This window comes from Tenrec ecaudatus, chromosome 14, assembly GCF_050624435.1.
Source record: "Tenrec ecaudatus isolate mTenEca1 chromosome 14, mTenEca1.hap1, whole genome shotgun sequence".
Taxonomy (NCBI): Eukaryota; Metazoa; Chordata; class Mammalia; order Afrosoricida; family Tenrecidae; genus Tenrec; species Tenrec ecaudatus.
The window spans coordinates 93,544,928-93,572,474 of NC_134543.1; the positions used below are offsets into that span (position 1 = coordinate 93,544,928).

General features: G+C 46.3%; 1 protein-coding gene across 4 annotated transcripts in view; it reads left to right on the plus strand.

The window, feature by feature from the left end:
- CDIN1 (CDAN1 interacting nuclease 1) overlaps window positions 1-27,340 on the plus strand; it is a 248,183-nt gene extending 220,843 nt beyond the window's left edge. For 3 of the 4 annotated variants that reach the window (XM_075530947.1, XM_075530951.1, XM_075530950.1), the window contains one exon: window positions 25,120-27,340. In XM_075530947.1, the coding sequence (XP_075387062.1) occupies window positions 25,120-25,249 (130 nt within the window). In that variant the 3' untranslated portion in view covers window positions 25,250-27,340. Of the gene's footprint in view, window positions 1-13,755; window positions 13,916-25,119 lie in introns of all 4 variants that reach the window. The other variant, XR_012779690.1, reaches the window with a different exon arrangement.
- The last annotated feature ends 207 nt before the right edge of the window (window positions 27,341-27,547 follow it).

The window sequence follows — 27,547 nt, forward strand, 5'->3', positions numbered from 1 at the left end:
CCAGGAGAGAAAAGCCAAGTGAGTTTATATGTGTATGTATGTTGATAGGAACTGGTGCATGCAGAGAGATTTTTTTCATTAAAGACTTCTCAGTGCATTACAATGCAAATTACATCTTTAAACCAGCCAAACTATTGATGGCTTTATTGAATGGAATAATTTATTATAGAAATACTTTAGTCAGATGACATTTCATCATCAAATAACTGTAAACACAATAGCCATTTCCCATAAGAACGCTCTCTTGAGCCAAGGGCTTAACAAAGAAAATAAAATTTGCCCTATTCCAAAGATAGCATTGTACTAAGCAGTTGTTATTACAAAAGAGGGCGGGGTGGGGGTTGGGAAGAGTTCTGCGGGCCAGATATGGTGGACCGGAAAAATGCACCATTGTGTCAGATCATCCAAGAAATCTTTGTTTTTCCCTCCTTTCCTAATAATGTTTGACAAGTGGAAATGAATTTTTAAAATCCAGGTCTCTTTTATGCCATTCACTTGGATAATATTATAAAACCTCTTCTCGGGTACTCAGAGTATTACAACATCAATGGCCTGTCAGCAGCTGCGTACCATTTTTCTTTATAAGACTATTTAAAGCTATGGTTAAATTCTAATTTCTAAAATAGGCTTAAGTATGAGGACAGCCAAAATGAGGTGCACTTTTTTTTTTTGCTAGAAATCAGACCACAAATTGTCCATTGTACTTAGTCCTATGACTGAGGCGGTCGGGCCGCACACCAGCAGGGAGGCAGGGTAAGTGGAGAGTGCAGGTTGGTGTAAAAGCACATGTGTCACGGGGTCTTTTTTTTTTTCCCCGCAGTGCTGTTTAAAAGTTGGTTTCGGTGTTTTGGGTTTTTTGCAAGTTCCTGTGTGTACTGTAATTTACATACAATCTCATTCCCTCCTAAAGTCTGAAATTAAATTTATATATACCAAAGGTCCAACAATTAATTGGGGTTTTTTTTCTTTTTTGGTAAAATGGAGACATCTTCTGATACAATTCTCCCAGTTAGCTAGTGGAAACCTTTTCTGATTTGTCCACCACCAAGCGTTGAAACCAGAGCTGCTTGTTTAAACAAGGCCCAGAGCAAGGAGCAAGCACAACACTTAGGACAGAGAGGTTGGAGTTGACTGGGTAATGTGGGTACAAACAACTGTGACAGGGTTCTAGGAAAGATTGTAGCTGACGTGTGTGAAGTGCCTGGCACAGTGCCTGGCAGTGAGTGGACCCCCAGCAGGAGAGGAGGAGCATATCAGTCGGTCCAGCCGAGGATCAGCGGTCACTGAGTGTGGTGCGGATGGTGAACTTGGACATCTCGGCAGGCAAGTTCAACTCTTTGAAGAGCGTGAGGTGTCGGAGGCAGGAAACAAATCAGCGCCAGCAATACTTGCTTAAAGCAGTTGTAAAGGGTTATGCACTGAAATGTCTTTCCTCAATCCTAGAATGGAGTCGCGTCAATGTGGAAGTGTGCACGGGTCTTTGTGCTCTAGGTCAGCTAAGGGTCTCGCTGCCCAAATTCTCCTGTCACCGGGCTAATATTTGTTTTAGCGCAGTGACGTCTTGATTTTCTGCGGATAAACTCTCCAGACGTCCATGACGTTTTTGCTGTTGTTGTTGTCATCAGATTTCAGTTAGGCCTTCGCTTGAAAGCGTGCCTCGTTTAGCTAGCCAACCTCACCTCTTTCCCCTTGGCTCTGTTTGTTAAGTCAGGTCCTCCATTCTGTCTCAATTTCTTCGCACGCTTGAAGTTTCTCCTCCCCTTCGCTGTTTTGTTTTGTATTTTTTCCTCAGAGGAGCATCAACATAAGCACTGAGCCGTGGGGACTCTTGCCAGAAAGAGGCTGGAGTTCCCGTAGGCACCACTTTCTAGACAACTCCCCTGCTGATTTCACAGAGCTCGGTGTGTGCCCTTCCCTCCCCAGTGAAGCTGCCAGCAGGTGTTGTTAGGTAACCTAAGTGGTAACTAGCTTAGACGGGGAGAGGCGCTCTCTGAATGAGCGTGGAGGTTGATCCCAAGTGTCAGAGTATTGCCCTGTGAGATTTCGTTTGCTTGTACTGATTTCCTCAACTGGGGGTGGGGGGAGGCACGCATTCTGTGGCTTTTTCTTTTGTGTATGTCTGAGAATGGGGTGAATGATTAACATTTACACAGAGGCAGTTCCAGCCTGCTAAGTCAATCAGGGAAAATCTTGTGAAGCCAACCAGGGAACAGCTAAGGGGGGTCTCGTGTACATGGGTTCTTATCATAAGAACAGCAGTGAGGAGCACTGATGTCCATCCTCTGTCTGAGGCTCCCCTGGGCTCGGCTGGTCACCACAGTGATGAGCTGAGCAGGCCGCACACCTGACCCCTCCCATCACCAGTTGTCAGGAGACTAATTGAAAGGTCATTGACATTGTTGGAGCCTAAGACTTGCTAGTCCCCGGAGTTGGACTATACATTACAGGGGAAACCTGGCCATGGCTGTCCCTAAAACAGGTGCAAGGGCCTACACTGATACACACATTCACAGATTTACCTTAGTTCACGATTATAGCCTGAACTTGTGATTGAACTTGGGACTTGTCCACACATTACAATTGGAAAACTGGCTCCCCCATGACCTCCGGAAAAAATGTTCCTGTTAGCCGGTGCAGATAACTAATTGGCCGTTGAGCACCTCTCAGGAGCTCCAATACTTTCTACAGAAAGAATTGGTGGTTGAGTCATAATTCTTGAACTCGGGATTTATTGTAACTGAGGAAGTGCTTGCCCAGAGTCTAATTTAACTCGCCATTTGTTATGACTTGTTGGTCTGACGCTCTCAGTACCAGAAAAGCAGCTAACTCCACACTGCTCAAATTGGTGTCACCTCCACCTGTGAGAAGCCTTTTAGAGCACTGGGCAGTATTTTATTTATTCTGCCTAAATCCTCACTGAGTTGAGGTCAGCAAGAGACTCCAAATGTGGAATCATCGCTCCCACTTTGACATAACACACGCTCCTTAATTCTTGTTTTCCCAGTCTCCACAGTGAAGCGCTGACCATGTCCAGAAATAAGAGAAAACCAGAGGGGAATAAATAAGGGAAGATTCTAAGTAGGCACACATATCCTGAATATACATCTTATTTCTCTTGTAATTAGAATTTAAGGCAAAAAAGTAAAAAATAACTATTTTCACATTTTATTGTGGCAACATATATAAATAGCAGAGTGCGCAGTTCCATCTTTCCCATTTCAAATGCATGATTCGGTGACACTAATTACACTCACCCTACGGTGCAACTATCAGCACTCTTGAGTTCCAAATGGTTCTCATCCCTCCAAAGAGAAAGGCAGGGCCCTTCAGCAAATCACCCCTACGCCACCCCTGGTAACCAGCCACAGATAAAGCCGGAGTGTCGCTGCTCGGTTCTTAACCTGTATACTTCATACTCGTGGAACCATACCTTGCTTATCCTGTTGTATATGACTTAATTTCACTTAGCATAATGTTTTCAAAGCTCATCCATGGAGTGGGCTGTATCAGAACTTCCGTCTCTCTTTCTGGCTGAATAATATTTCACCATATCATATATTGTCACACACTTTCTTGCGTTGGTGGACACTTGGGATGTTCCCACCTTTTGGCTATTATGAAAAATGCTGGAATAAGTCCCGACTTTCAAATCTTTTGGGGCTATACCGAAGCGTCAAATTGCAGGGCCATGTCCATGATCCCACATTTAACTGTTTGAGAAGCCACCAAACTGTTTCCCGCAGCGACTGCATCATAATTTTACATTTCCAGCAGCAATGCTCAAGGATTCAAATTTCTCCACAGCCTCACCAGCACCTCTTATTTCCTGGTTTTCTTTAAAGGGTGTGAAGTACTATCTCATTGTAGTTTTGAATCGCATTGAGCTAATGACATTGAGCCTCTTTTCATGTGCTTTTTGATCATGTGCTTATCTTCTTTGCATATCTGTTCAAGTCCTTTTTCTGTTTTGTTGTGTTTGCCTTTTCATCTTTGAGTTGTACGAGTTCTTTGTACAGTGTCTTAAATCCTTATCAGATATATGGTTCCCAAATACTTTTTCATTCTGTTGATTGTGCCCAGATGCACAAGGATAACTTGATTTTGTGAAGTCTAATTATCTGTTATTTTTCTAGGCAGGACCTTCCAAAATCACTGTGTAACTAGACTCTGTATAGCTATTCAGCGGGTCATTTATCATTCAACAAACAAATATTTATTCAACATCTACTATGTGCTCTGACAGGAAAGCCAAATAACAAAGACATCTGTATTTGTACCCATTTCAAAGAAAGGTGACCCAACTGATTGTGAAAATTATAAATCCCTATCATTAATATGACATGAGAGTAAAGTTTTGCCGATGACCACTCAATAACAACTGTATCAGTACCTCAACAGGGAGCTGCCAGAAATGGAATGAGGGATCTCATTTCTGACATCTGATGGACCTTGGCTGAGGGCAGAGAATACCAGAAAGATGTTTACTTGCATTTTATTGACTGTGCAAAGAATCACAACCAACCTTAAGAAGAATGGGAATTCTAGACACGTCATTGTGCTCTTGAAAACCTTTCCATGGGTTAAGAAACAGTCACTCAAAAAAGAATAAGGGACTACTGAGTGGCTTAAAATCAGGAAAGGGGTGTGTGTGTGTGTGTGTGTGTGTGTGTGTGTGTGTCTAAGTTGTAGCTTTTCTCCGCACTTACCCAGTTTGAAACCTAGGCAGATACGCTGAGAAGCTGGAGTCTGTAAAGAAAATCATGACATTAGGATTAGAGGAAGATGTATTAACAACCTGTAATAGACAGATGACACATCACTTGCCGAAGGTTAAGAAGACTTAAAGTGCTCGGTGATGAAGATCAAGGTTTGCAGCCTCAAGTATGGATTACAACTCCATGTAAAGAAGACCCAAATCCTCACAACCCGACCAATAGTTAGCATCGTGATACATGGAGAAATGATTGACATTGCCAAGGATTCGATTTTTCTTAGGCCCACAGTCAACACCCGTGGAAGCAACCCTCAAGAAATCAAAGAGCATCCTGCAGTGGGAAGTCTGCACACAACCTCTCCAAAGTGCCGGCGAGCAAGGCGTCACCTGGAGCACTCGGTGCACCTGCCCCAGATGAAGGTATTCTCCATCGTATGCATGTGAAAGCCCCACATTGAATGAGGCAGACTGAAGAAGAATTGATGCATCTGAATCGTGGTACTGGTGAAGTGTATTGAAAATACTGTTAACTGCCAGAAAAACAAACAAATCTGTCTTGGAAGAAGTACATCTGGAACGCTCCTTGGAAGCAAGGATGGAGAGACGTAGTCTCACATAATTTGGACCTGTCTCTGGGAAAAGACATTATACTTGGTAAGGAGCTCTGGTGGTGTAGTAGTTATGCCTTGGGCTTCGATCGTGTGGGCAGCAGTTCAAAACCACCAGCAGCTCCTCTGGAGAAAGACTGGGCGTTACTGGCTTTCTACTCCCATAAACAGTTACCCTTTCAAAAGCCCACGGAGGGTCACTGTGAGTCAGCATTGACTCGAGAGCAGTGAGTTTGCAATTGGAAAGTTTGACACGGTGGCTGCAGCCATGTGCCCAAACATGAAAACCATTGTGAGGACGACAGGAGTGCAGTGTGTCATTGTCCCCTGTATATAGACAGGGTCACTGTGAGTCAGAATAGACTTGACAGCACCTAACGACCTGTGCCAAACGCTGCGACTTGTCAGTACAGGAGACACTTGCCTTCATGAAGCTTGTAGTCTAATGAAAGAGATCAATATTAAGTAAGCACTAATTAGCATGTAACTGCAGCATTACAGTTAGGCACTGAGAAACCAATTCACTTTTGCCCTTTTGCTTCTGAGTTTCTTAGAATAATCTTATTTATAAGTTTATTATTATAAATCCTGGAAGTCCAAATAAATTCCATAAATCAGAATACAAGGTTTCATTATAATATATTTCTGTAGAAACATAAAGATCTCACTAGGAAATAAACAAATAAAACCAAGCCTGGCTATGATGTTTGCAGGGAATATGGCTGGAATAGTAGGAATCTTTGTCATTTAAGGAGCCCTGGTGGCGGCGCAGGGGGTGAAGTGATGCCCGCTAGGCAAAAGGTCAGCATGGCAGACCCACCAAGCCAGTCCATGGGAGAGAGGTGAGACAGTCTGCTTCCAGAAAGATTTATTTTTATTTAATATCAAGTTTTGAATACGCATTTGGACTCACCAGTTGTCATTAACTGATGGGACATATTTATCTTCTTTTTCTTCAAGAGATGTTTCTTCAGAAAAAAACATAATAGGGGATCTCTATATGCAGTGGCCCTTTGTCTAATGGGAAGGGCTGTGGGTATCGTTGTCTTTGGTATATTTTACTCGCCCGACAAGGACTTCAACTACATCAACAACAGCACAAAAATTAAGGTCTTTTGCGAGCATGAAGCACTTACAGACTAGTTCAAATACCATCTTGCATTGGTCTTCGCCATGGCCTGTTAGTTCAAGCCCTAAAAATAAACACCTATTAATCAGCTAATGGCAACACGGCGGGCCAGCTCTCGGGGCTGCAGGGACCTCAGTCTAACCTCATTCGATAGCGTGTCTTATGTCACCTGGGAGGGGACAGTTTGCGGCCAGGAGTGCCTCTACAAGAAGGCAGTCACAAGCTTCACTAAATGGCAAGTGAACCTCTTCCCACTGAGAGATTGCTTTCAACTCGTTGGAATCCCACAGCAGCGCCAGCTCCGGTGGCCTCGTAGGCCCAACCTCCAGCCACCGAGTGTGTAAAATAAAACTCCAGGTCCACCCAGGCCCTTGGCAGGCAGTGCCGTTCTCCCGTGTCTGGCCTTTCATCAAAAGACAATCCGAAGGGCACTGGCTCGTGGAAGTCCTCCTCGTCATAAACTTCAGCGAAAGGCTCCTGTTTCAGCTCTGGAGCTCCCTAAGGAAACGGTGAGCCAGTCGCCCGCGCCGCAGCTTTCTCCAAGAACACACTCTGGAGGAACCCCGTGGAGCTGCGCTGGGACTGTTTATATACACAGACTGTGTCGTGCCGCCTCCGGGAAGCTTGGCCTTCAGTGACCGTTTCCCACTTATTTATTTCGTTCTTTTGAGTGGCAGTTCATTTTCTGTATAGGATGGAAGTGGACCGGGCCATATTTGTTTTAATGTGTACTTTTATTCAATATGTGTATCCCAAAATAAGTGAGCTGCGGTAGATATTTTGGCCTTACACAAAGTAAATATTTAACTCACCAACAGAGTCTACAGGAAAAAAAAAATTTTTTTTAAGTGGCCTGGAGTATTTGGGTTTCAAAGATCTTAGAGGATCGCTCTTGGGCAGAAGTCAGGCCCTGCTCCTCAGATGATTGATAGGCGTGGGCTTTCCACCGTGCGGCATCCCATCAGGCCCTCAAAGCCCTTGAGGCCATGCTCTGTGTTCCAGGCCGGGAGTTTGGTTTGGTTTTTAATTATTCCTAACATTCTTGCCCCCAAAACTCCAATGCTTTTCGTTTTCCCCAACACTCCATCTGCATATACCTCCTTCCATCTGAAGCGTCTTCCACCTGTACTTACCCACTCAATTGCCTTTGTCCTCAAGACTCCACAAGTCCTGTGGTCCCTGCTGAGAGTCTTCCCTGGCCTGGCTCAGGAGAGCTCAGGCCTTCCCGGTGGGCCCACTCTAGTGGCTGCTATGCAGCTCTCCCATCACATCGCTCTCCCCCTGGAAAAATGAGGCATCTCCCTGCTGGTTCAGAAAGCTTCTGAGGGAACACAGAATACCAGAGGTGTGTACCTGTGTTTTACTCTGACTATGCAAAGAAATGTGTGCGGATCATTACAAACTTGGAATTACATGAAAAATAGTGGGAATTTCAGAACACGTCATTGTTGTTCTTTGACACCTGTACACAGCCCAAGAGGCAGGCATTCCAACAGAACTAGGGGGTGGTGTGAAATCGGGAAAATGGCGCTAGGGCTGCATCCGTTGGCCGCACTCACTCAGTCTGTGTGCTGGCAGGTACTCTGAGATCCTGGCCCGGGTGAAGAATGCGGCATCAGGATATGCAGATAGCACAGCCTTGCTTACTGAAAGTAAAGATGACTCGAATCACCTGCTGACGAAGATGGAAATCTGCAGCCTCCCATATGCATTACCCTGAAACATGAAACAAAACCCTTCCAACTGGACCAAAAAGTGGCACCGTGACCATGGAAGTTGTCAGGGGTCTAATTTTATTAGGATCCACAAGCAACACCCGCAGAAGCAGCAAGGAAGAAACTAAGGGACATATGATGTTGGGCAAACCTGCTCATTACGGTGCTACAAAGTTGTCCCTTTGAGGACCAGGGCACGCCTGACCCAAGCCAGGATATTCCCACCCCCTCCAATGCATGCCACTGCTGGACAATGACATCGACAGGGAGACCAGAACAAAGGATGCCTTGGAATTGTGGTGGGAGCAAAGAGTATTACATATGCCATGGTCTTCCAGAAGCAGAAACAATCTGCCCTGGAAGAAACAGAGCTAGAAGCTCCTTGAAAAGAGAGATGCGAACACTTCATCTTTTTCACCCCCCTTGGAAACGGCCGCCGTGCTTGGAAAGAAGAGGGAGCCACTCCTCCATAGAAAGTAACTGTCTGGAAATGAATGAAGGCAACACGTGGACAAACACGCCTGATGCAATCAGCGTGTGGATTGTAACAAGAGATATAAGAGTCCCCAATAAAGTGATAATTAAAAAAATAAGCGGGAGGCACTCAGTGGATTGAATCCGTGGCTGCAGCAATGGGCGAGCGTAGGGACAAGGGTGAGGTGGTGCCGGGCCGGGAAGGGCATCGTTTTGGACGTAGCGGAGCGAGGGATCGGCACGATCAGCAGCAGCCTCAGGAGATGCGTCCTCGTCCCGTAGTGGTTCCTGGATGGCTTGAAGTCCCCGAGGACCCAGATGACAGCGTAGACGAGAACTGCCCCATAGGATTTTCTTGGCCTTAATCTTTACGGAACAGATTGCAGTGCTTTTTCTGAAAGAGCCGTGTGGTCGATGTTGGGTGTCCCAACCATAAACTTTTCCCCTAGCAGTTGAGCACCATTACACCTGGCCCCCTACAAGTTTAGCCCCTTGCTTCATTCAAATATGGTAACCTGCTTGAGGGTCCCTGGAACACTGGAGCTGTGTTCCTGTTAGTCTTACATTGCCAGAGCGTGGCCCCCACCCCCACTCCCCCCAGCCTCCCCAGAAGGACATGAACATTGCCATCTTGGAGCTGCCGTCAGTAAAGAGGGCATCACACCCTGGCAAGAGCACTGTCGAGACCATATTGTCCCTAGGTGGTTTCACACGTGGCATTGGACTGCCGCTGATCACTGGGTTGGCAAGTCACCATCCGGTGCTTTTGGAGATCGGATCTATTGCTGTGCAATTTGTAAAAGCATTTTACAAACCGCGACGCATTCTTCCCATCATCAGGTTAAGAACCGAACCCAAAAGTGCTCGTGCTAAAGCTTGACCCATTCACTGAATCCAGTTTTCTTCCTTCACACACCATTCTTCCACTGCCTTAGCCTCCTGCTTCCTCCCTGCGATTGTCTCGTGAAGCAGCTTCATTAGCTGCAAGAAAACAAAGGGTTTGGGCACCTTTGGGAATTGGTGCCGGCCACTGGGCTTTCTAAAGACTAGTTGTGTGGTCCCCATCTGCTGTAAAAGCCAGCTTCAGAGTCCCAAAAGTTCTCTGCACCCTCTTTCACCCGGTGATCCCAAATGGCAGCACTCGCTTCTTTCATCTTCTTTCTAAAATCCATAAATAGGAGTTTCACTATTTTTTTTAATGCTAAAACCGCATTTATTACAAAAACTCTTCAACTTGGCAAGACTTTTCCAAGTGCTTTGGGGCCAGCCGGCAATGCTGGCTGAACCCTAAATCATTGCCCTCCAAGTCTGCTGCTCTTGGTTGTGTGACCCTGGGCCTACATGTGAACACAGACCCTCCGTTTGGCATCACTAAGAACGGGAGCCTGGATAGAAAGAAAATGCAAATCCCTGGCGTGACTCGGGCTTTCTGTCTAGTCCTTTCTGAAGTGGAGTTTCTCCTGGTCACATGAAGCTGATCATGTTTTCTGCAAAGGCAGAGACGAGTGTGTGAAATGACCTCCTGCCTGCTGCCCTGAAGAGACATGTGACGAGGGAGAAATTTGGGGGGGAGGGTTTTCTGATTCTCACTTATTCATACTCCCTAGCCCTTCGTTTTCAAATCCTGTCATTTCTCTCGGCATTGAGTCTGGGTAAAGTGCTGCCCTTTAGCCCCTTGATTAGCACCTCGCTGACACGGCTTTTTGTTTTTATTAGAATTTGTGTCATGGGGCCACGTGAATGCATACAAATTAACGTGTTTTAAAGTGTTTTTAGTCTCTACCTTGAACTCCTCCATCAAAATGCTACTACCACCTGTTTGAGAGTTAGAGGCACTAGGACACAGAAAGATAAAATAGAAGGTGCATCTAAGTTCCCAGGAGAGGAACGACTTTTCCAGAGTGAAAGAGTCCTTTAACTAAACGGTTATAATAAAGTCAGGTGTACGAGAAGTTGGTCATGTGGTTGGGAGGAGAAGGGTTCTTCAGGGAATGATGTTTTAAGGATCTTAAAACTGCTTTCCGCCAGCAGAAGAACCGAGCCAGAAAGCCTCACAGTTCACTGAGGGGCCTCCCCAGGGGATCCGAGCTGACGTCTCCACGTGGCCACTTTGGAGTTTTAGCTCCTGGCTTCTGGAAGCTACTGAACCTCTCCTTAACTTGGAAGACTACTACCCCATCGTTTCACAGTGTTGATTGCATGTGAAACGCCTACTAGTCTCATTGTGTATGTGCCAGGAATATAGTAAGCTCTCGGTAATATTAGTTGTCATCGTGTGTCAACTTACCGTGGTCGGTGGTGGCCACGCTGACATAGCTCCGTATTCATTTTCTCGGCCTTAGTAGACGCCAGCTAAATCATATTACCTGCTCGCGGGACCTTTGCCTTAACTGAAGTAATAACACATATAAAGATCTTAGAATCGTAACAGAGGATTTTTAAAGTTCACTAAACATAATAGTTGCTGTTATTATTGAATTATTATGAGTATTATCCGTAATATTATTTTTACCTTTAAATGCAGGGGTGGGGGGAGGGGAATGGTCTGGATGTTTTTCTGGTCCCAAAGATTGGGACTGCCAACAGAGTCATTCTGGAGTAAGAGCAGCCAAATATTCCTGGAGTCTAGGTAACTTGGGTCTGAAATGGGTTGATAACAGAAGCCTTCCATTTCCTGGCATGCGTTTTGCTAGTTGTATCTAGAAATTAGTCAGACGTAAGAGTTCCTCTCAAAGGCCCAAACAGAAGAACTGCTCACAAAGCCTGAATGATGACAGATGAGATGTTTTCCACCACCCAACTCTCCACATAACCTCCATCGAGCCCAGCATGTCCCTTCTCTGGCACCAAAAGACTGGTGTAACTCCCACCCCAATTATCTACCTGAGCTTGTGGTTGAAGGACCCTTTTTTAATCGTTTTGTTAGGGGCTCGTACAACTCTTATCACAGTCCATACATACATCAATATGTACAGCGCATTTGTACATTCATGCCCTCATCATTCTCAAAACATTTGCTCTCCGCTTAAGCCCCTTGTATCAGGTCCTCGTTTTTTCCCTCCTTCCCCACATCCCCCTCCCTCATGAACCCTTGATTATTTATAAATTAGTATTTTGTCATATCTTGCCCTGTCCGACGTCACCCTTCGCCCACTTTTCTGTTGTCTGTGCCCCAGGGAGGAGGTCACATGTAGATCCTTGTAATCAGTTCCCCCTTTCCAACCCACCCTCCCTCTACCCACCCAGTATCGTCACTCACACTGCTGGTCCTGAAGGGATCATCCCCCCTGGATTCCCTGGGTTTCCAGTTCCCATCTGTACCAGTGTACATCCTCTGGTCTAGCCAGACTTGCAAGGTAGAATTGGGATCATGATAGTGGGGGAGGAGTGGCCTACAAATGGGGTTTGGGTCTCCACTCCGCACTCCCCCCCTCATTCACTATGGTAAGATTTTTTTGTTCTGATGATGCCTGATACCTGATCCCTTTGACACGTCGTGATCACCCCAGCTGGTCGAAGGACCCTCTTCTTTCCACCTCCCTACCCTGTTGGGGAGCCTTCTCTAGTACTGGGCTGCCTGGCATCACTCCCACAATGTTCTCCCTCCTCTCTTGGAACCTTCCCGGCCTCCCGCCTGCCTTGCTCATGGCTCTCAGCACTTAAGCTGGGGCTTCAGGTAGGTCATCAGGTAGGCGCTTTTATGGGCTTAAATTTACAGCTTTGTAACTAGAAGCTGACCTTTGAAGTTCACATATTTACATTTTCACTTTTCTGGAGCCTAATTTTCGGTTTCAATTTTGCTATTTTATTTTATATGCCTCTTTGGGAGGGGTATGAGTACACCAGAAGCCTCACACCAACTGAAGCTCTGAGTGTCTTGTGTTCTTTTTGTTGGTAGGTTGGTTTGGGTTTGGCTTTTCTTTTTTTGCTTCTTTGTCTTGCTTTTGAAAAGAACCACAAAAGTGGCTGTCTTTCACCTGCAAGGCCAGCGGACCCAGCCCCATCTCAGGGGGACGTGGGGACCAGGGGGCGGGGCCTCTTTTCGAGGAGGACTATGGAAACCAGTTGGTAGCATTAAAAGCAACAAGGAATGCCTGCTCCTGAGGAACCGGAGAGGCAGATAAGCTCCAGAGGGCGGGGGCTTATAGTTCACAGAGTGCAAATCCATGTGTTATATCCAAATCCACTTCACTTGAAGAGTTTGATATCTCTTCACTCATCTTAAACACCTTAAAGGTATTTGGAGAGGGCGGAAGAAATAAAACAGATGAACCTGCTGAGATAAGGGCCCCAGCAGTAGTTCTTCATTTTGATGGATGCTTTTACAACCTTATCTTGGAGATAAAAGCCACTGTAAACAAAAGCCTACCTCAGTTGATGGTATTTAAAGAGCGCATGAGCCACCTGTGTGCTTCCCAGGTACTTGCAGCTTCTCTTTAGCCGCCAAAGTCTGCCCACTCCCACGACTACCAACTCAACCGCCAACCGTGTCATTTCCAGGGCTGGCTCTTGCCAGCTGTCCACTGCACCACCATCTACCCCCACAGCGTCCCGGAACACGTACAGTCCTAAGAGCCACGCCTCGGGGGGCTTTCCTGGGTTGACACTCGTCTGCTAGCCAGAAGATTGGTCTTGAAAGATTGAGTCGAACCCACCCAGAGATGCCTCCGAAGGCAAGTCTGGCCATCTGCTTCAGGAAGACCACCGCCTTGCACGTGCTCGGAGGTGTTCTACTCCGTCCACGTGAGGCTGGCCGGCGGCAGACTCCTCACCAACACCCAAGCACATGATAAAGTCTTAACAGCCAAGGACATTTTGTTTTCCTTTATCATGTTCAGATTCCTGATAGCAGTCACTACGACTGGAGTACGGGTGAGAGTGCGAGCTCTAGTGGATTCACACATATATGTACCGACTGACTAACATATTAACTGATTTCTGTGCCCCACTGGCTTAACAACGGCTAATGTGGCGTTTACATCCTGCAAGTACTTGACTGTCAAGTGCAGGGTCAAATTATCCACATTTCTCTGTTTCAAATAATCTATTCTTTGATTGTTTGAAACTACGTGGTCATTTTGCCTGATGAGCTGTTGTTGTTGTTGTTGTTGTTAGTGCCCTGAGTCAGTCTGACTCATAGCGACCGTATGCACAGCAAGATGAAGCGCTGCCTGATCCTGCACCATCCTTGCAGTTATTCTTGTGGCTGAATCCACCGTGTCTATCCAACTGGTTGAAGAGCTTGCTCTTTTTGGCTGCCTGGCGATCCAAGCAGGTACAACTTGTATTTGGCTTGTACCCTTTCAAGCATTCGCCTGCATAGATCTATAAACTTGTGAGGCTTGCTTTCAGGGATTGTGTTAGTTACCCAAGCAGATTTTCCTTATCATGAAACATTTATTGTGGATGAGACAAAAGTTTTAACTACCCATTTAGAGCAAGTCGGGATCTGACATACCTGAAGCATTGTGTCACATTTGGTTAATGATAGATTTACGGGGCAAACATGTATCAGGCTTAATCCTGTAGTTATATGACTTTGCCAAGGATAAAAATTCCGATAATTTTTTATTTTAAGCAGACTTTTATATGTCCAAAACTCATAAATCTCCCTGAGCTGTGAGATAAACGTCGCAGTGAACTCTGAGTTACCCTGTGATATTTTAAGAACGGAGCCAAGTGAAGAGGAGAGAGACCCTGTTCCCCTATGCTGAGTAATAAAAGTCTTTGAGTTATGGTGTTGGAAAAGAATATCGAATGTACCAGGGACTGCCAGAAGAACGAACAAATCTGTCCTGGAAAAAGCGCAGCCAGAATGCTCCTCAGAGGCGAGGATAGCAAGTCGTGTCTCCTGTCCTTTGGGGCCTGTGATTAGGAGGGTCTAGTCCCTGGAGAAGGGCATCGGCTGCGTAAACTAGGAGGCCCGTCTCCAGGGCATTTCACAACAGCAGTGTGTTAAAGATCCGTGTTTGGGGTCAGAAAAAAATTATGGAATTAAAATATCTATTGTATTTTATGTCGATAATATTCATAAAATTGGAGATTAAGAGTTCAGAAATGACCTCAAAAATTTACCGAAGTGAATCTAGGCCAGGCTAACTGGCCAACACCAGAATGGATGACCACACTGTCAGCCCAGGCTTTGCCAAGCTCCATGATCTCTATCCATTATGGTTGTCATATCAATTATAAATTCTCTGGCATCAAACACTAAATCAGCTGAAATGATGGGTTTGCCTTTGGCATGTTCCCCCGGGGAAATAACTGAGAAACATGTAATAATTCACACAACCAATTTTGTAAACTACCCCAACTTTTGGAAGAAGCCCGGGTGTATAAATCCTAGGTCGATGGGCTATGATTTGTACTCAAGGTCGGCTGGAGTGTTTTCTGACTCTTTGTACTTAAATGTTTTCTAAGTGAATATGGCCCGGCCACTCGGTTCCTCAGAAGGTCTCGGTTTCCCTCGCTGTATTCCATGTTTCTCTCTTTTTCCCATTTCGAGCGTGAGTCCTGCCCACTCGCGCATCACCCTCTTTTAAAGCAAAAGCACCTTCTCTAGGAAGACTTGTAGATGAGAGGGGTGCCATTGTTCTCGTCCTTCTTGCGCTGTGAACCCCTGAGCATTTCTGTTTTGGCCATTTATATGTTGCCCGTCATGTGAATCGCTATGCTCTTGTGGTGCAAAATGAGACGTTCTCAGCGACTTAGGGGAGGATTCTTTCTGGTTGACACAGGACGGATCCTTGTACGTCCACTCTCACTGGGTCACTGCAGGTAAACTGGCAGATTTTCCCAGAATAATCTTTTCTCCAGGAGAGCAGATGAAAGACAAACTGTTGTCTGTCTTTGTTTCCTGGGCTCCCCATCTCGGTTTTTCTCTCTGAGGAGAGATTTATCAAAGGCTAGAAAGTGTGTGACCTTTTAAATACAGCCAGCATAACTTCACATGAGGTGGAATTAAGCACTTTCCTCGCTAACTTAAGGTGGACATAAAAATGTTAAGGAAACACCATGGAGGATTTCAGGTGGTTACAGATGTGTGTTGATAGGTATTGAAATTTTCCTCAGAAAAATATACTGGCTGTTTATTTTTCATGTGTCGTAAAAGCCTACAGTGCATCGGCAGTCCCACATATTTTATTTTTTTAGTTCTCGACATTATGGAAAGGGAGTTAATGTTACAAAAAGATGAAATTGCTTTTTTAGTAGCAGAGAGCTTACTCTTAACGAAGGTTCTCGTTCTTTTGTCATTTCAATTCACAAGCACAGACATGCCAAACAAACGGGTAAGTAAAACAACCAAGTAATCATATTTATTTCATCTTTAGAAACTACCAGGAAAAAAGGTATATTTGCGTTGTGTTTTAAATTGGCCACAGTGCCAGAACCTTGTGATGTTATATTACATGATCACTAATCTATTATTGTACACACGTTTACACGCAGGCCTAAGTGCATGCATACTTTGCATATAAACACGTGCAAGCATATTTCACTGGGACTGAAAAGTTATTTACAACTGTCTAGAGATACATACAACCGTGATTAACAAGTACATAACCAATCTACAACACACAGATTAAAACTAAATAAACAGTGTAAGAGTTTATTTTAAAACAAGTACAAGATGTTTTATATTTCTACTCTGTCCTGAACTGTGGGTTTGAAAGTGCATTCTTCATAAAAACCACATGCAAGTATTTTTGATGGCGAAACAATTGAGTTCCCACAGCCACATGTCTGCACACATCCTCAAAAGGTGGCATAGACGAGAGGCTGGCGGTTCAAAGCCAGCAGTCGCTCTGCAGGAGAAGGAGGTTTGAGTGGAAAAAAGATTTAAATCACTACAACTAGGTTGTATTGTTATTGTTTTTATTGTTGTGAAGACACAGGTAAACAAGAAACTTGCCTGGAATCATTTCATAGATTACTTGTCTTCCATCAAATAAAAATTGGGTACTTTGTTGACTTGATCCAGATTTGTATTTTAGGAGCCTGGTGCATTGAGATTCTTCTTTTGTATGTGATCGTGGTAATTCAGCGTGATGGGAAGAGAAACATTTGCTCTCTACCATGAGTTTCCTTTATCCTGTGCAGGGACCCTGGTGGCAATGTGAGTTATGCGTTGGGCTTCGAACCACAGAGTCAGTAGTTTGAACCCACCAGCCCCTCTGGATGAGAAAGATGAGACGTTCTGTTCACCTAAACACTGACAGCCTCATAGGGACCCCGAGCCAGTTGTACTCTGTCATAGAGTCACTTTAAGTCAACGTTGACTTGAAGGCAGGGACTCACAGTGAGACAAATGAGGCATTAGCAAGGGTGCCTCTTTGGGAACTGACCTGCGTCTGACCCAAGCCCTGGCAGTTCAGTCCCGTCACGTGCATGTGGCACTTGGACAGTGACTAAGGAAGGCGGCAGAAGAATTATGCTTGTGAATTGTAGCAGCAGAGACTGCTGAGAGTCCCACCGACTGCCAGAAGAACAGACAAATCTACTTTGGAAGAAGTACAGCCAGAATGCTCCTTAGAAGCAGGGATGGGAGAGACTTTGTTTCACATACTTTAGATGTGTTATCGGAAAAGGGCATTATGCTTGGTAAAGCAGAGGAGGGAGCGGCGAGAAAGAGGAAGCGCCCCACTAGGTGACTGGCCCGCAGTGGCTGCAGTGAAGAGCTCAAACCCCCCCCCCCCCCCCCCGAGAAGCATTGTGAGGCTGGCGAAGGACTGAGCCGGGTCTCCTTCTGCTGAACACGGGCCCCTGGGAGCCGGGACCGACTCAGCGACACCCAACAGCAACGACAACATGAACCCAACACCCTTTACTTTCATGTGACATTCCAGCGAGAAATAAAACCATCCTTTCCAAAAATATATCATCATTTTCTCATAGAGTGGAAAACACAAATAAGCCAAGTGAATTCCACGAACCCAGGAAGCAGCTCTCTTCGCAAGATGCTCTCGGATGCTCTCAGCGCATAGGCTTTAGGAACCAGATGGAGCTAGACTGGGGTCACTGACCCAGCCGGGTGTAGCAGGTCTAAGCCTTCTTTTCCGAGAAAGCACGTTTCCACCTCGTATGCTTACTGGGAGCTGTTGGTTCCATCGGTTTTCCTCAGAACCTATTCCAGCTGCTGCTTTGCATTTGTATGAACGGGCTGTGGCGGTCTTCTATCTGCTGCTCCTCCTTTGCGTCTCGATTCTGCCCCCGAGCTTCGGAATCGCGTCGCAGCATGGGTGAGGCATTTCTCTTGGCTGGACTTGATGTAGTGAACCTGTAATTCTCCTTCCTTAGCTTGCTTCCACCTGATTGTCAAGAGCTTTAAATGCTCTTCCTCAGATGCAATCATTCGCATGCCTCCTGCTTGAATTGTCGGTTGTTTTTCCATATACTTTCTGAATGTGGTGACACTGAAATCAGCGTGAGAATCAAGATATACTTTTTAGGACGAGACTATTGACCGCACAGAAGAATTATTCCTGGTAGACAGGCGGGTCCCAAATTCATGTATCAAGCTTTTGATTCATTGCTTTGTTTGGGGTCTCTGCTCTTCTATCTTTTCCAGATATTATAAATCTCTTCCAGAGCTGGGCTGCTTTTGTAAGCTCCTGTGTAAATACAGGCCTAATGAGAGACGGTTCGGGTTACTAGTGCAGGCCACCGAGCCAGGCTTCTTGGGTTCGGAGGGTAGCCCTACCACTCACGAGCCACGAACTCTTCTATGCCTCAGTTTCTTCTGTCATGAAACCTTCTCAGCTTCCCCGTGCTTGCTCGTGTGTGATAGGCGTGTGAGTCTAGCCATAGACATCCACAGTGAGAAAATCCCCACGAGACGTGGTGGTGAAGAGAGCCTGGCACAGAGCCTCTGCTTCGGGGCGTGGCAGAGAATGGTGGGCACGGAGGCAAACCTAAGCGAGCGTATGTCCTGTCCGGAAGGGTGACTGCAACGCAGCTCCCACTGATGGTGACAAAATCAACTGGTCTCTCAAGGGAAGCTGGGCCTGTGGGATGTTGCATGCATTCACTCAACGCTTTATGGAGGCTCCGTTTTGGTTCCGTAGCCCAGCACGAAGACACACTATTTTCTAAGGCAGCTCACTCCATTGTTTTGTCCCCCAAAAGCTTCAATTATGGAAAAAAAGGAGGGGGGGATATCATTCATGGCAGAATATCTGATTCTGGCTACTTTGGGAACATTGCCCTGTGTTCCGCTGTGTTCCACAGGTACAGCTCAAATCGAAACCCTCATCTCCCAGAATACGCTGGGAAGCAGCCTGGTGAGCATGTCTTTAACCAGCATAAGTGCTATTTCTAGGTCAGATATCCCCTGTTATTCCAGTACTCCAGGCTTCTCCTCTAGATTTGTTCCAGAATTGGGATATTCCCCTTAAATATGCACCAGAACCCCCCATAACACCCTCGGTAGGGTCGAGTCGTGGCAAGCGGCATCTCGTCTCACCTGCTGGCTGCTGTCTAAGAGTTACGTCACCTGTTTATAAGACTGTCCAGAGTCCGAAGCTGGTTCTTCCACCTTTTAGCTTCTATACCTTAGGCAAGCAATTACCCTGCATCTCAGTTTCTTCGTCTGGAAAGTGGGGGCAACAATTATACCTACCTCAAAGGATTGGCAGGAAAATTAAATAGGCTATTATCTGTGGTGAGAAACAACATCTGCCACTCTCCACCAGCTCACTAACATGGGGTCAATGCCAACCCATAGCGAGCCTAAAGGACAGGGTCGAACTGTCCCGGCTGGGCGGGGGGTGGGGGGGTTGTTGGGACTATTGTTACAATCTCTGTGACCTCTAAGTATGTCATCCTCGACATGCACATTCTAAGACCCCTGACGCTGCTGTGGGTGAAACATTGGGCTTTTAGCCAAAAAGTCAGTGGTTCAAACAGACCAGCCACTCCATGAGAGAACGATGAGGCTGCCCTTGCCTGTCAAGATGTGGCAGTTCTGTTTGACCCAGTTAGGGCCACAGAGCCATGGCAGTGGTCCAGGCCTGTCAGCAAACGATCTCCAGAAAGTGGTAACTGCGTCATTAACAAATTACAGGAGTGTCTGATCCTATTATGACTGACCTTGTATCTTCCCGTGGTCTGGAGAATATCTGTCGTGTGCCAGGCACTGTGCTAGACCCGGAGGACATGAATATAAATAAATATGACCTTTACTACCAGTGGGCCAATGGAACAAGAAGACAACTGGCAAAACAGAGGGATCCCTGGGAGTCAGATATGCACAAACCCCACAGAAGATGCCTACCTTTAGTTCCCTGGGCTCCCCTTTCATTTCTCTAAAGACTTTCAACTGGGAGGAGACGCAAGGTCACCTTCAGAATGTCACCTTAGGTGCTTGCGATTTATGAGGAACATCATCATCCGTACCCTCCAGGTCTGCCATGACTCTTGACTTTCACCTCCCCAGGCTTCAAAGGGGTGATGGTTGTTTTTGACCAAATTTGGCAGTCTTTTATTTGCAGGCAAAATTACTTCTCCCAAACTGACTCACATTCCCAAGTCTGTTCCACCAGAGTCCTTGAAACACATTCGATCTTTTGACTTGGCAGGAGCGTCGTAGCCCTGACATCGTGACAAAGCTGGGAAATGTATTTTGCAGAATCGACTCCGATACGGGTAGACATCCAGGTCCTGAGTGTGCCTGGGCCAGTCAGGAAGCCGCCGTTCGGGTAGCTTTACACATGTTCTTAGACCAAGGAGCCTCCTCTGTTTGCTCTTACGCCCTCTGACCAGAGCCTCTCCGACTGCTAGTGGCCATAAAGGTTATATTTACCTTCCGCCGATCTCCTCCGCGTCCAGCGGTGCCACAATAAATGGGAATAGACGTCAAAGGGGTGAACTGGGCCAACCCCTAATGGGGTACTGGACCTATATAAAAAGGTGCTAGGGTCCTATGTTCTCCCTGTTTTATACCTTGAAGATGCAACTCCTGCCATTGGGTTGCTCATGTTTGCATCCGCTTGCTTTGTTTTCAAATTATCAACCCAAATGGCCCCTTCTGTTGTTTCAGATAATCAAAGGATCGATTCTATAAAGTTGCTTAATGTGGCCAACCTATTTTTTTTAAAAACCAAAGCAGACATGCTGTTGAAAAGTTATCTTGGCGGCATCTGATCATCTCCAGGTCCTAGGCTTTCTGGGCACTGTCAGAAAGGCACCGGAGGGGTCAGCATCATGAAGGGAGCCATTCACATTGCAAACTCCCGATCCTTCTTGTCACACGAACACCTCACGCTTTGAAAGCCGCTGTCTCCCATCTCCATCCTCGCAGGGAAGTGGTGTTCCCTCGCCTTTGGTTAATTAAGCGCATATTGCCAGCCAACTTCTGAGCCATAGGAGAGAGCTGGCGTAGCACACCGACGCTCATTTAAAACCTTCCCAGGGCTAAGCCACAAGACCGACGGAAGAGCCTTCAGATGATGACTGGACCTAATGCACAGATCTGCCTGAGCCCCTTCAGGGGTCTTCAGGGGAAGCGCTGCATGAAATGTTGGGGTGCACAGACTCCCAAAGCTCTCCGGCTTGCCCGTCTCATCTGTTGCCTCACAAGGGAAACAAGCCCATTGGCTAGAGCAGTGGTTCTCAACCTTCCTGATGTCACCACCCTCTCATACCGTTCCTCATGTGGTGGTGACCCCCAACCATAACACTATTGTCATTGCTACTTTATCACTGTAATTCTGCTACTGTTATGAATCAGGCAACCCCTGTGAAAGGGTCACGACCCACGGATTAAGAACCACTGGTCTGGAGCATCGACGTGCCCCCAGACTGGCTGTTCTGCCTTTCCCTACAGAGCCGCCCTGCTCCATGTCCTCTGGCTCGTGATTTAGCCGTTCAGGGCGAGTGCAGGCGGCGCTGGCTCTCTGAGTGCTGGTGATGTGTGTTTTGGGTTTATTAAATCTTTAAAGTACTGGGCTTGTTGTTTATGATCCCCATATATTCTTTTGTTCTTCTCGGTGGCTGGTCAGATCACATTCCACTTCTCTCTGTAAAAATGTTAGTGCCGGTTCTACAGCACACCGTGGTCTCCAGAAGGGCTGCGTTGTGCAAGGGAGGCATGTGCTGAGCATGTGGTGATGTCTGTCAAGCTCTGACTCAAAGCAGCTTGACCGATGGGGAGGTTGGAGGCCCTCAGACAGGGCCCACAGATTGGCCTGTCTTCCTGCTCTTGCCAGCCAGCATTCTTCTCACCAACCTGGGACCATTGGGTCCTAGTCACAGCTCTTTGTCGCCAGGTTCTGAAGAGCCGACTTGCACGTCATGCTTGCCCTGTAATGCTCTGCAGTGATTCCACTGTGGGCTGAGCGGCAGCTCAAACCCACCAGCTCTTCCACGGGAGAAAGATGGCAGCGAGGTTGGCTTTGGTTTTGTGAAGTGATTGAACTAACCCCTAAACAATAATAATAAACTCCCTGCCATTGAGTCAATTGTGACTCAGAAACCCTATAGGTCAGGGTAGAGCAGCCGCTGGGGGTTTCTGAGACTCTCGCTCTTTCTGAGAGTAGAAAGTCCCATCTTCCTCCCTCGGAGAGGCTGGTGGTTTGGAACTGCTGACATTGTGGTTAACAACCAAACACTTTACCGCCATGCCACCGGGGCTTCAGCCCCTACTAGCAATAAATTGGCATCACCTTTCCCTTGCTGCGCATGCACATTGCAGATCCCTGAGAAGGCTTTGCGCTGTCACTGCCCTGTGCAAGGCTAAGCGACAGTGATGTGCACCGGATCGTATACAAATTCTGTTTAAAGACACGCTGAGAAACTGCCCGTGCAGATTCCCAACAGCAATCATATGTCCTAGTTATAGGCAACTGCTTGTGATTAAAAGTTGAGGGTGGAGGGAGGGTAGGGTGGAACGGGGGAACGGACCACAAGGATCTACATGTGACTTCCTCCCTGGGGGGCGGACAACAGAAGAGTGGGTGGAGGGAGACGTCGGACAGGGCAAGATATGACAAAATAATAATTTATAAATGATTAAGGGTTCATGAGGGAGGCGGGAGCAGGGAGGGAGGGGAAAAGTGAGGAGCTGATGCCAGGGGCTTAAGTGGAAAGCAAATGTCTTGAGAATGATGAGGGCAATGAATGTACAAATGTGCTTAACACAATTGATGTCTGTATGGATTGTGATAAGAGTTGTATGAGTCCCCAATAAAATTATTTTTAAAAAATGAGACTATAAGGGGCAAAGAAACTAGATTATTTGAAATGAAACAACCAGTGTCACCAGACAACTTGTGTAGAAATTGTGGAATGGGGGCTAACTAGGGAAGCCTCAACGGCTATGTAAATTTAACCCCAAAGCAAAATAAAATAGTATTCATTAAAATAAAAGATAAAATAATAAAAATCATTAAGGACCCCTGGGTTAAACGGAAACAAGTTCTCGTCCAGGTATGAGCACCTCCTGGTGTGGGTCTATGCTCTGGGTCTACACACACACACACACACACACACACACACACACACACACACATCCCACCCCTGCAACAGTAGTTTACTGCTTCCAACCTCAGGGCCACTCTTCCTCGGAGATGCTGAGGAAGAAGGGAGCATTTTGAGCTGGTACTGAATTCAGGTAACTTTGGGAGGGCCTGGTGCCCATGACTTCTGCTCACCCTGCCCACGCAGCTACGTCCTCTAGAGCAAGGTGGGTCATGTCAGATTTCTGCCCCTCCGTGTGAGGGTACCCCAAAACTTTCAGTGACATCTCGTTGAACTCGTTCCTGTGCGTCCAGTTCTCACAGCCCACCCTCTACTGTTGGCTTTGGCAAGCACACTACAGCATGTAATAAATCACAGAAGGAAAACGCTTTCGGGCCTCGCGTGGTTCAGCCTGCTGTAATGTTCCAATACAGAAAGCAGTTCTGTTTTTAGACATCCTTTTACTAACCCAACATTCATAATTTATGATTTCACTGTAAAATTCCTGCAACACTACACCAAAAGTAGTGCTGCCCTTTAATTAAGTGCTCTCAGTAGGAAAAACGTGAAACTGATGTGCAAAACATCTCCCTCGGTATGGTGATTGATAGTGATTACATCTTTATGAACCTAGCCTAAAGGTCTCCACTTCCTGAAGGGCGAAGGAGTCGGGCCACTTCCTGAGCCTGCTTAGCAGGGATCAGTCATGCTAACAAAAATCAGAGATGATTCAGAAGCACGGTGTAGATCAGTTGAGGTTTCAAGCCTGCACCCGGCTGTGTCCCGAAGGCGGTGGCCCATTATTCCTCATTCACATGACAAGAACCTACAGCCAGATACCATGCAGTGGCCACACTCAGCGAGCTGGTGCGGCTGAAGGGTGAAGGATGAGGAGCCGGTCTCTTTGAGGGAGCCCCCTGAGTCACGTGGGGCATGGGGGCATGGGGTTCATGTTTGTTGTTGTTTGGTTCGGTTGCTTAAGCCCATCCAGAAGGAATGCCAGGTCCTGTGAGTGCGTAGACAACATCAAACCAGAAGAGGATCGCAACTTGCTCCGCTTTGTAACCATCACTTGTCAAACGTTCGCTCTCTCTCGGAGAATGTGGAAAGTGAGCACATTAATTGTGGAGACCGTGCCACGGAATGATAGGCGTTCTTCAGTGGTACGTGGCTACCTCACTCACTCGCTCAGGGGCTGCTCAGAACTTGGAGGTTGGCTTTCGCCCTCGGCCTCCTCAGAAGGAGAGCCTGGACACGGTTGACTTGCAGATACTGAAGTCAGCCGTGACACACCTATGGGGCCCAGACACATGCTGACACGCTAGATTCCCCGGAGGAGGCACGGACTCAATGGCATGAATTTGGTTTCGAATGTTACACTCAGAACTCTCAAGCTCACTGCCTTCCAGTGGATGCCGGCGGCTGGGCTCCCTACAGGCCAGAGTGGCCCTGCGCCAGTGGGTTTCCGAGACTGTCCATCTTTATGGTGCAGACCACCTCATCTGTCTCCCAAGGAGCAGCTGGTGGTTTTGAACGGGGGACCTTGCAGGTAGCAGCCTGACTTGTAATTCACTACACCACTGGCTTCCATTTTCTTTCAAACAAGAGATTGAAATCCCAAATCTGATGCTTCCCAATTTCCATTAAGCTCATCACTGAATCTACTTTGGGTGGTCTGGTCCCCCAACCCCACCTCCACTTTCAACACCTAAGTGATCACATCAGCCCAAGCTCATAGCCCTCGCTGAAAGGAAACTAGAACAAGTCACGTCTATGAGACACTCTAAAGAAGAGAGGACAAATCCACCCAGGGTGGCGAATCTTGTATTAAACAAGGGGGGATTGTCTGTTTTCAGTACACACTTAACTACTTTCAGTCATACTTGTTAGCAACTAAAACAATAACTTGGTACAATGAAGACATTTCATTATTTGGATGTATACTTCCAAATTCTTCAAAAAACACTTGTTGTTTTCTGGAACGGCATTATAGATTGATGCATGTCCTTTTCTCGTGTTTCACAGGTTCGGGCCTGGCTTAGTCATCTACTGGTATGGATTTATCCAGGAGCTGGACTGCAACCGGGAGAGGGGCATCCTGCTCAAAGCCTCTTTCCCCACGGACATCGTCACCTTATGCCATAGCTTAGCTTGACCCTGCGGATCTGGAAAGCGAAGCTGGGAGGGAAAGGTGAATCCGGAAGCAATTTTACTTGCCTGCAGCGTAAACTCCTGGCAACATCTGCCCTGAACTTCAGCTGAACTCTTGCTGCCCGTGGTCACAGCACTGCCTCGTTAGACAAACATATCAGGAGTTTCTGCCTTCCTTCATCCCTTGCCGATGTGAATGGCCAAGAACCACAGACACAGCCCACTCATTATCAGCGTTTCTGTCTCTGTCAAACAGTTAGTTTATAGATAGTCATAATCTTTCTTCCTTCCGGATGGTTTCTCCTTGTATCCTGAACAAAAGGAAAAATGTGGAGACTAAAAGGTGTGATTTTTCAATTCTCCTCCCAGTTACTGAATCACCCTCCTATCCCCCCGACCCCACCCCCAGTCAGACTCCATTCATTATCTCTCCCTCCTCCCCTTTTCCCCTCCAGACTGCCACACACCCAGAGTCGTATTACAGTCTCGGGCATAATCTAGCCTGAGATTATACTGGAAAGCTGGAGGTCCCACACTAAGCATTTGCTCTCACCTGCAGGGCTGCAGGGGCCTCCGTGGGCCTCTCGTGAGCCGGGCATCACCTGGCCCGGTCCTTATAAGGCATCCTGACCAATGTGGCATTACATCGAGCTGCAAACAATACATATATTTTTTAATGCGGAGTTCTTCTTTATTATGATGCTTATTTAAACTTCAAACATGCACCTTTCATCTCATTTCAAACTGTCAGTTGTGTTGCATCTAGGAGCCTTACTACTTCTTTGGGTCGTGGGCTAAAGGGAAGGCAGTTGAAATTCGGGGCTGGCATTGGCAAGTTTCTTTCTAAACATGAGTAGTTGTCAGTGTGTAAGTTACCCAGAAATGGTATAAGAAAAAAAAATTAAGCACCTCTCAGTAGACTCTGCATTGTATCTGCTTTCATTAATTACATAGCAAATAGTGCAAGTATTGAGCTGTTTATGAATTAAGTATATCAGAAATAAACCTCACTTAATTTTAAATAAGCAAAATCGAGGTGATTTTGGCTTGTGTTCACTATATTTCAGTTTTCCTATACTGCCGACCTCTTTTCTTAACACAAAGCATCAATACATTCATTGTAATTAGTTAGTAAAGTAGTTTACCCCCGACTGGAAAACGTAATCATTTTCACAATGTTGAAACTGATTGTTTTTTAAATGAATTTTTTGAAATGGTACCTTTGGCAAACAACTGTAAGCTACAGACCGCGCTTGGGTCTTTCAGAGGCCCGTGTTAACTGTGCTTTGTTTTGTGGCCCAGACCGTTTGGAAGGGTGCTGCCTGCCGGCTTCCTTTCAGAGGGTGCCCACAGAAAGCTGCGTGGCTGGCTGTGGGATGTCCCTCCATTGTGGGCTGCAGGAAACGAGAGAGGAAGGAGGTGAGATGGCAGGCGAGCTTTGTTTCAGTCTGAAATGCATCCAGAAAGTTTTGAGAATGAAATCAGAGAGTTTAGAAACCACTCCTATTGCCTTGATGTCTGAGGTGTTTCCACCTCTACGCAGAATAGTTTTGATTTAAAAATAAGTATATGTATTTTTTTAAGCAAAACTGTTGCCAAGATTTATTTTCAAGGTATTGCACTAAGCTGTCTTGGTTGGGTTTTTTTCCCCTTCTTTAGGAGTAAATTACATTTATCTGCATAGATGTTGAAAATCCTGTTAAACCCTAGTCAAGGATTGGTTTGTTTTACATTAAGCAAATTTATGATGAGAGTACACAAATTAAAAATATAATTTCAAGTGCTTGCATTTGGTAGTTAATCATCAAGGCAGTGCCCTGGCATAATGCATTGTGAGGAGGGTGCTGCTTGGTGGTTTCCTGCAAACGCATCCCCTCCTGTTCATGAATGAGGCCGTGGGGTTTGGCCCTTGCCCGGGGGAAGGAAGTCAGCAAACTATAGGCTGCAATACAGTTACAGCTTCTTCAAAATGAAGCTGTTTCCTACGCAAAAGCTGATGTAGTTATTGTATCTTCAACTTGGATTGGAGGGTGAGGCGAAAGAGAGTAATATTCCCAGACCAGAAGATTAGAGACCCCTTGTTCTTATGCGTTAAAACCACTGTTGTATGTGCAGGTTGTCTGTTTATTTGCTTTGGAGGTGGGCAGGGGGGTGGGGGTGGGGGTAGACAATACAAACACCATCTCTAAGAAAGCAGCCATGGGGCAACCTTTTCTTTCTTCTTTATTTTTTTATTGCTGTACTCATTAGAAGTTTAACAGTAAAACCAGCCTTGCTTGATGGAGCATCCTCCAAACCGTGC